The sequence below is a fragment of the Elaeis guineensis genome, chromosome 7 (assembly GCF_000442705.2).
Source record: "Elaeis guineensis isolate ETL-2024a chromosome 7, EG11, whole genome shotgun sequence".
Taxonomy (NCBI): Eukaryota; Viridiplantae; Streptophyta; class Magnoliopsida; order Arecales; family Arecaceae; genus Elaeis; species Elaeis guineensis.
This window is the reverse complement of record NC_025999.2, coordinates 67,255,720-67,265,984: the sequence shown is the minus strand read 5'-3', so window position 1 is coordinate 67,265,984 and position 10,265 is coordinate 67,255,720. Positions and strand designations below refer to the sequence as shown.

At 40.6% G+C, this 10,265-nt stretch overlaps 1 protein-coding gene across 1 annotated transcript in view; it reads left to right on the top strand.

The window, feature by feature from the left end:
* LOC140859315 (secreted RxLR effector protein 161-like) overlaps nt 1–9,833 on the top strand; it is a 22,349-nt gene extending 12,516 nt beyond the window's left edge. Inside the window, exon 2 of the mRNA XM_073260976.1 lies at nt 9,742–9,833. Coding sequence (XP_073117077.1) covers nt 9,742–9,833 — 92 coding nt within the window. The remainder of the gene's footprint in view (nt 1–9,741) is intronic.
* The last annotated feature ends 432 nt before the right edge of the window (nt 9,834–10,265 follow it).

Below are 10,265 nucleotides of genomic sequence, written 5' to 3'. Positions count from 1 at the left end.
ATACATATTCTTAAAGAGTTGAAAATTAGAGACATGTATTTAATTTCTAAAATACTTTCGATCATAAGATTATCATGAGGATGATGATCGATTCGCATAGACCAACGCACAGATCGCTTTCTTCGGGATAGATGGATCTCTAGTCTATAGTGTAGAGATATTGAACGATGAGTACGGATAGTTGTTAGAAAATAACTAGTACTGAGTGTGACCATACGAGAGATCACTTGAATTTTTACTCGATCGTCAGTGATCATTTGGATACTGTAGTTGTGTGACTAGTTCTTTGATCTGAGATGGTACTACTACTTGCAGTGTGGTTGTTGGAGTTTGATTGACACATAAACATGGATTTCAATGAGCCCTTGTAGTGGATATTACGACAGTTGGTCTACTATAGAAGTAGGATGTGCATCAAAATAGAATCTATTGATCTTGGTAGAAAGGAGTAGTCCTATAGATTTAAGAGACTAAGTCTGAGAATTTGTACTGCATAGTGTGATTGATGGAAAAGAATTTTCATAGGAATCATATTTGGACTTGAGCTGATCGAATCTATCATATAACTGATGTTGAGGTTTGACAATTTATCCATGATTTGCCATCTAGTCGGACTCACGATAGAGGGATTGAATCATACGTCAACTATACTTAGAGGTTCATTTCAGTTCTACTAGATTGCTACTACATACTGCTAGATATCACTGGTGGATTGTGAGAGCTCACTAAGGTTTTTCTGGATCGACAATCTTCGTTGAGCTAGAGTAGAATTATTTCGATCCATTGAAAAGAGTTTCAATGATACTTTGATAGAGATCATTGTATATCTCACTACAGATAGAATTAAACCTATGGGGTCACACAACAAAGAAATTAGGTCTGGAATTAGTAATTGAGCTTATGAAGTGTCAATTGGGTTTAGAAAAATTCGATTGGGTTCAAGGTAACCTTGCTAACGCATGGTTGGACCCAATTCCTCTTTTCGTTTGAATTTTTTATTTACTAAGATAATTCAAACTTAATTACCTACTAATAACCTAAATAATTAGATTCATTGGACTTCAATTGTTGGATGTCTAAAGTTTTGGATCAATTGAATTAAGGGTGCAAATTCTTTATTAATTTTTTTGATAGTTATTATGGGGCGCCACCTTGATTGGATCAAGTTGGGCATGTCCCATGATTAGAGGGCCTTTTGATTTTATATGGGGTATCTCTTGGTGCAAAAGAGGGTGTGTTTAATTGGGTGCAAGGGCTCTAAGAGTTGGCGCCTAATAGGATTCCTAATGTAAGTTAAATAATTTAAGTTATTAGAAAATCCAATGCAAATAGGACTTGTATTATGAGATTGAATAGGATTCAATCCTCATACCTATTTAAAGGGACCTCCCTTAAGGTCCCTAGAGCATCCAACCAGCAAGCCCCATGCCTCATAGAAGTCCTCCATGCCCTCTCTTCCTCTCCCTTTCTCTCCTCTCCTTTGGGCGTCCCACACGCCCCTCCTTGGGCGTCCTCTCTCTTCCACGCCCAATGGCACTTGGGCGTCCATCTTGTGTTGGTTTCCACCTGCTAGTAGCAGTATAATTCAAGACAAGAAAAGCAAGAGAAGAAGAGAAGAAGAAGATCAAAGAAAGAGATCAAAAGTTGATCGCGATCTAGGCTTCGTTCAAATTTAGTAGGCTGAATTTTCTTAGAGAAGAAAATTCAACTTGAAGAGGGCTGTTCCAGGCTGATCCCAAGTGGATACCTGTAGAGCTGGATACTTGTGCGGCTAGAAAAAATTCTTCTCTTTCAAATTCAGATTTGAAGAAAGAGATTGCGAAACAGGTATGCAATTTGATCACAATCTGAATTTCAGCATATGTCAATTTCAGCACATGAACTAGATCCTTATGGTTTTATATTTTTATACATGCATAATTCAGATTAAAAATATTTTAATTTTGTATTCCACTGTAGTGTTTAGAAAATAAAATTTTAAAACACACATGCATATCCTAAACTTCAAATTCCAACACAACCCTCATAAAAGTTCTCACAAAACTATCCCAAGGAGACCCTCTACCACTCTTTGAGACCTCTGGCCGCCACACTACTCTCAACCTGTCTGCCTCCTTTTAAAAGGCCCAAATGAGTCTTAATCGCATCCAAATCTGCATACAAACTCCCAATAGGACTTTAAAATGTCCCTAGCCATCTGATCGCACCTGCACACATCTCAACTGCTCGATCATGCATGAACCACCGTCAAAATGACCCCTGAACCATCCGATCAAGTTAGCATGTGACTGCCACTATTGGATCGCACACAACTGCGTGATGACATACGTGGACCATGCGTCCACCTCCCGCGTGGCTGATAGACCGCACGCGGACTGTATGATGGACCATGCATCTGGGCCGCATGTCTCGCACCTGTTTGGGCCGCACACTGCTGCGGGCCTTGCACATCCATCGATCGTGCTTGCACACCTATGGGTTGGGCCACTCCATCATGAGCCTCAACTGCGTGCTGTGGGCTTCTTCATGTCTGGATTTTGCTATTGTGGATCGAATTCAAGGCACCAAATCCAACAATCTCTATCTCGACTCGATATTCGATCTCGACCTAATTTTGAAGCTTTTGAATGATTTCACCATCATGCCCTGGGATATATGCTTGACTACTCATAGATGGACAAACATGAGAATCAAGTCAGGCTACTCGATCTCATCTTTGTCATATACTATGACTTGTCTGACCTGAGATCTGCTCGAGATAGCCTCCTGCAGTAATAAGAACTTCATCCTATGATGTCGTCTGTCATCCTCTTGAGTCTCTCATCTCATATCCATTCCACCTGTATCTGGAGCTCTATCTCGCTCTGAGCTCCTACTAGCTCCTGAAGCTCTACCTCGCACTGAGCTCCATGCCAAGAGGTAATGTCCTCTATATCTCTTTCTCTTCATCACAACCCTATTGCCACACAGAACCTTAAGGATTCCATCCTCAGCTCTCCATCTGTAGCTGCTTAAATCCAGTTTATTCAATGAAATTAGATTTCTCCTGAAATTAGATATGTATCAGACCTCATCCAATTTCTTTACTGCTCCATTATGAGTCTGTTAGCTAACGGTCATAATGCTCGTAATCGCACAGCTCGATCCATCCAACAGATGAACAGTATTCTCACTGCTCTCTAGGGAGTCAAACAGCTCTTCTATGCAACAAACATGATGCGAACATATAGAATCTAAAATCCAATATAGAGAAGAAATAGATATCTCATTAGTCATTAGAAGAATATCATCACTTTCTTTTGTATCGCTATCTAGACCGTTGCAGTAGTAGTTCTCATTCGATCTTTGAGCTGTGGACAATCTCCAACTCGATGGTTTAACTTTTTACACCTGTAACATCTGATCTTACTGAAGTCCCTCATCTTGGATCTAGACCGCCTACCTTGTGATCCTCTATCCCTTCATCCTCTGCCACCACAACTCCAGTCACCACCAAATCTGAGTCGTTACTTGAACTCGAGGCTCGATTCTCTTGCCTGAGAACCTCATTCTGGAGAAGTGCAAAAATAACCCCGTCCATCTTAATGGAGCTCTTCTCTATAAGAAGAGCAATCACCAAATACTCAAAATAAGAAAAAAGCGATGAAAGCAAGACCAACACCTCGATCTTTTCTTCAATCTTCTCACCAACACTAAGGAGATCAGTGAGGATCTTCTAAAAGTTGCTGAGATGCTCCTACACGCTCTGCCCTCGTTCATCTGCAGCTGGTAGAACTGCTTCCAGAGGAAGAGAATATTGGTAAGTGACTTTGTCATACACATCTCCTCAAGCTTCATCCACATCGCCGTCGGAGAAGTCTCGCTAAGTACATGAATCATCACATCATCCATCAAGTACAAACGATCGTACTCACCACCTGCATCTGGAGCCACTTCCAATCCTTCTGCTCCATAGTAGTTGGCTTCTTTTTATATAAGAGAGTATCAATCAACCTCTATTAGATGAGCATATCTTTCATCTTCTCTTGTAAAGAAATTGCTCTTTTTATCATACTGGTTGATCTCCATCTTAATTGAGCATATCTTCTCCATCTTCTTCAACCTCGATCAACACCGCCACAACCTAGACAACCACGTACTCTAATACCACTTGTTGGGAAGAATTCCTTATAAGTGCGAAATACGGATCCTCCTGCCTAAGATCGCTAACCCAGGTGACAATGTCGATGCCGCAATAAGAAGGAAGAAGAGATATAAAAAAAATACAATCAAATACGTAGATTAGCCTAAAGCTTACCTCTACGAGGTATGCAAGTTTCACTGTAAAAGAAAGAACAAATACAAGAGAAAATCACACCCTCTCAACTCTTATACATCAATCTCTCTCTCAACAAAAAGCATAATCCTCATAAAAGCTCTCACAAAACTCTCCCAAAGAAACCCTTTGCCACTCTCTGAGACCTCTGGGTGCCACACTACTCTCAGCCCGTCCGCCTTCTTTTAAAGGGCCCAAATGAAGTCTTAATCACATCCAAATCCATATACAGACTCCCAACAGGACTTTAAAACGTCCCTGGCCATCTGATCGCACATGCACATGTCTCAGCTACTTGATCATGCGTGAACCACCGCCAAAATGACTCCTAGATCGTCCGATCAAGCCCGCATGCAATCGCCATCGTTGGATTGCATACAACTACGCGATAATGCATGTGGACCACGTGTCCACCTCCCCGCACGATGCAGTAGACTGCACGTGGACCGCGCGGTGGATCGCGCATCTGGGCCGCACGTCCCGCATCTATCCAGGCCGCGTGCTTGCGGGCCTGCATGCCTGTGGGCCTTGCACGTCCGTGGGCTATGCCTGTAGGCCGCACGCCTGCAGGCCGGGCTGCTCCGTCGTGAACCTCGCACTGCATGCTATGGATTTTTTCATATCTAGATTTTGCTATCGTGGATCAAATTTGAGGCACCAAATCTCAATATTCTAAAAATTCTACAAATGTTTGGTTCACCGAACCAATGTCTTTTACTTTCTTTTCTTTCACGCTCCCAGACCATCATGGTTGTCTTTCCTGGAGCAGATATATCTCCAGAAGAATCCGAGTCCGTGAGTTCTTAGTGCCTCGTGACTTGGATGTATGAACTTTTCAAGGAACAACAAATGTCCGGTTGAGTACTATTCCCCAAGCTTATTTGTTCGTCATTTCTGCCTAGCTTAGGCCATTCCCCATCTTCTTTGTGCTCTCTTAACTCCAACATGTCTGGTTGGTGGTTGGTCACCGACCTAGATTCAGTATCTTTAGCAGATTTCAATCAAGTTCCAACTTTCAATTCATCCCTTTTGATCCTGAGCCGGTAGGATTGGAAGTGGGCTGGGCCAAACTTAGGCCCAAAAATTTTTGGATCATCTAGGCTGGGGCCTAACCCAAGCCCAAGCCCGGGTTCAACCTGAACCCAATTGGCCCGGCACAAATATTTGTTTGGGCCAAAAGTAGACCTGACCCGAATCCGATTGAAATTAAATATTTCATACTATTGCTTCGGAAGTAAATAGGCTAATCAAGAATTGGGCTCTCTCTTATAACACAAGTACATGATGTATGATACATCATTCTCCCAGTTAAACCCATTCTGATTTGTTCTTTACTTCCTCAACATTTTATCCAAATAACAACATACAAAATAAATGGGTCCAAGCCTAAATCTGGGCTCTATTTTGGGCCTTGTTTGGGCTTGGGCTCAATCCGGGCCAATGACATATTCAAGTCTAGCCTAAAAGATAAATAGGTTCTATTTTTAAGCTCAAACCTTGTTTGAACTCTTTTAGGCCTAATCTGTAGCTCAACTTGATGGGCCTTGGGATAGCCTGAGCATGCTTTTCATCCCTATAAGCTAGCCATGCTGGATGAGTTTTTGTCCTAGTGGGAGACTGATCTACTGTAATTCATATACAAAAGAGCGACAAACAATAATAGTGCGGATTGATAATACTGACACCAAAGTTGAAAAAGATTCTTCTGCTACTTCAAAGCCTAAAGCTTCCTTTTCTGTATAACATGCAAGAGACATAGCATCAACCTTCTCGATCAACAAAGATATTTTAGAAGAATTTTAAAAATCTATTAAGAAGGATAGTTGATCGGGTTCTTTGGAGCAGAGCACTAGAAATTGGTCCTCGATCAATCCCTCGGATGATTTTGCAAAACCATCAAAGATAGAAAAATCCTTACACTAGAGGGATTTTTCGACGGTAGATCCTCTGATGCCTAAATCAGATTCCCACGGAAGCAAACAAAAGATGTCTAAGTTAGAGATGAAGATGAGAGATTGTGGTGGTGGTGAGTATGAAGTGTGAAAGATTGACGGTAGAGAATAGAGAATGGAAGGTGGCTTATAGAGAATGGAGGTCTCGATGGAGAATAGAGAGCTCAGAATTCTATGAAGGAGTCAGATCCCAGTGCTTATGGAGTCCCTCTCTGGAAAAGGGCATGCGAGGTAGGTGTTACTCTTACCTGAAGGGTCTCGAAGAGAAAAGTTTTATAGACAAAGACGGATACCTATCATCTTTGGGGACATGCGCCATCTGTTTGAGAGCAGCGGTCATTGAGACATGCTTTGATTGTCAGAGAATAATGGTATGCACATCTCGAGATTATTGAGATCATTAATCTCGCTTAGTAAAAGAGAAAGTGGAGCAGCGAGTGGCCGAACCATTTGTCATCTTGCGGGCAGAAGGCTCTAAAACTCCTCCAATATGATTGTAAAAGATCAAATGGCAGAAGTTGGGTGATCGCATCATCACTATCTATTAAGAACATGTGTCGGGCTACTACTAGTTCGTCGGTATCACGGTGGACAATCCATCTTCGGGTATATCAATAAATATCTTTGGAACTATAATAAAAAAATGCATATTGATAAAAACTCAAATATTATTATTAGTCCCTTATTGTATGTATATAATATGTAAAAGTGAAAAAATTTTCAACTTTTAATTATCATAATTTCCTTAATTAGGTTTATCTAGTAAGTACTATATCCAATTTAGCCTATCACACTTTTTCTGATCATAGACCTGTTATGACTACGGTTTTTTTTATCAATATTCTTGTGAAGTGAGATAATCTCTCTCTCCCCTCAATCCAAATACTAATCCCAAAAATTTCCAACTTTATCACTTTGATAATCCACAGCCATTCACTTGTAATAATTATTTCTAAAATTTAAAATTTATTTAAACTTATCTTATATTTTAGTACCCACATGTATTTGGATATGCAATTTTTTTCGTTTTCTGTGGTTTTCCTTTTTTTTTTTTTTTCTTTTTTGGTTGGGTTGGGGGGTGGGGTGGCTGATACAGGAGAGATGGTACAATATTGGTTTTGGAGCAAAAAAGGTAGAAGGTTTAAAGCACTAATGCAAAATGAATCAATCGAACAATAGCTTAATTTTTGAAGCAAAGGCAATATTAAGAGATTCCAATTAGTAGCTTCATTGCTTTGCTATCAAGTGAGCTATATTATCATCAAGGACTCTACTAGTCAACACTGCTATCAGATGTCATGACCAAAGACTGCACCAACTAGTGCTGTTATTATTCTCATAACCCACCAAGGCCCTGGGCAAAAATCATCATGCAAAGCAACAGCCGCAAGGTTGCTCCCCAAGAAGCAAACTTTCAAAAACAAAGTCTTGAAATAACTCAACTAAGAAATCTCACTGGATTGGTGCTTCCTCATGGTGATCAATAAATAACCTGGTATCATTATTTCCCCAACATATGCAGCAAGAACCAGTTACTAAACTGAGCTCAATCATCCATCCATAGCATATATGAGCTGAATGATATAAATTCATGCGTATAGCAATACTTTTGGAAAAAAAGGGTCAAAATGGATATTTTATGGCAATCTTAAAATTAGATAAGCTCTTCTTAATTAAGAAGCAGCTCCATTTCAATACTTGAGTGGGGATTCTCCGCTCAAAGTCTGGACCGTTACCCCATCTCTAGGACAATAGTAAGGTTGCTACCATGGCAACAAAGGACTAAAATTCTCAACTCATTTGGTTGGCGGGAATAGGAGAGGAAAATGTTGGTCAACAGAAAAAAATGAAGGAATTCTTCTTGTTGGTTGGAGCTTTGAAAAGGAGCAAGATTAAAAAGTGACATTTCTATAGGAATAAACTTCTAATATTTCATAGAAAAATTCATGTGGGATATGAATTATTGGCTTTTCCATGAGAAAAAAATTGAGATCCTTTTTTTACCCTTAAAGCCATGAATAGAATAGGATAAGATCTTTTTCTTTATTAAGGAGATAATAGATATTTTATATAATTTTCTTAGGAAAATAAATGCTCAACCAAACATAAGACACTCTGAAATATATTGCTTTTCTATGGTCAATTAAATATATCAAAATTATTTTTAATTTTAGACATCATATTCTTAGAAATTAATTTTCTAATATATTTCTGCTTTCAATCATCTTTGCTAAGGTGCACCACCTTATGTGGCCGACATCCATATAGGCTAATATCAAGCAGTTAACCAAAATCAAGCAATTATGATCCCTCGGATGAGAGGGCTTGTGGGGGACAGCTAGTTGGTGAACCACCTAAGCAATGTGTGGATTGTTGACCTGCCCTTGTGTTGATATCCAACATTCATCAGTATCGATGTGGACAAGTCGAGAAAGATATCAGATCTCCTCTATTCGGATGGCAAAGGATAGGATCTAGAGGTGGTAACCCAACTATTTGGGACAGCATTGGTGGAGCAAGTGCAGTCCCTGGTGATTCTGCTCTGCAGTACCCAGAACATCAAAGTTTGGAGATCTTTAAGAACTTCGAGGGTGGTATCGAGGGATTTGTATCGAATATATTAGATGGAACCTATCAGATACCAAGACATTGGCTAGATTTGAAAGACTAGTGTGCATCTGAGAGTTTGTCTCTTCTTCTAGAAAGTGGCCTGAGGCAAACTTCTGACCAGGTCTGTCTTGAGGGGTAGAGGCATGAAATTCAGCTGGCTTGTCCATTTTATGGTTATGAGGAGATTGTAGAGCATGCCCTGTTCTTATGCTTGCGAGCTAGGTAGGTCTGGCATCTGGCGAGTATGTAGGCCTTCCTCCACCTATCCGAGAACCTTGTTCAGGCTTTCCTTAGCTCCTTGCATACGTGTGCTGAGGTTGAAGTGGCTAGGGAGATCAGGATTCGCAGCCTATATTGCCTATCACATCTGACTATCTTGAAATAGTCTGGTGTTTGAATCTAGAAGATGTCTGGCAAGAGTTGTCGTGGAGCGAGCCCATTCTCTAGCAATGGAACTTACTAATATGACCTTTAGATCTTCGAAGACCTGCGACCCCCATCTTACACATGTAGTAATCTAGCGGATGTTTATCTCTTGGGAGCCTCCTCCTCTAATGTATCTCAAGGTTAACTTTGATGGCAGTGTCACGAGTAGGAGTGGTGGAGCTGGATTTGTGATTCGTGGATCCGGATCTAGACTAGTGGCCGTCAATGGCAGCCACCTCTTCGAGCCCACGATCTCAGGTGCTGAGCTTCGAGCAGCCTGGGTTGGGATTAGCTATGCGTGATGCATTCTGCGAGTTGATCAACTTGTTAGAGATGGTGACTCCAGGACTATAGTGTCTTGGCTCCAGGGGTGTGTAAGAGGGCATGCTTTCCTTCCCCTCCTTCAGGACATTTTGACTCTATTTGCTAAATGTATAGCCCTGATCATCAAGTACATCTCTTGGGAGGCGAACATTGCTACTGATTGGATCGCAGTATTTGTAGTTGAGCATCCGGAGGATACTCTATAGATGGATCCAAAGTTGGTGCAGCCTTTTAAAGATATTTTATTTTTTGATCTTTTTAGATGTATTCACATGAGAATTGTATAAATGATTCATTTTTATCAATAAAGAAAAGGGGGAATCTATTAAGCTGACCAATGGTGACACCTCCTTCACACGGTCCTTTCAATGCCAAACCTCCTAGCTGGATGGTAGGAGCTTCTCACTCTCCAAACCAGACTCTCTCCATTGATCTCCATCTCTTGTCTAAAAAAATGAGACCTCTCTCCCAAACTCTCTCCATTTTTTTCTCTATTCCTCAGACTTGGATTTCTTTTTCTTATTTCTTCTTTGGATTAGATTGAAAGAGGGGGGCTAAACTTATACCAGAGAAAAAACCATGAAGAGGGATCAAGATACATTGAAGAATGCCCATAAGAAGTATATGAGGGCCAATGC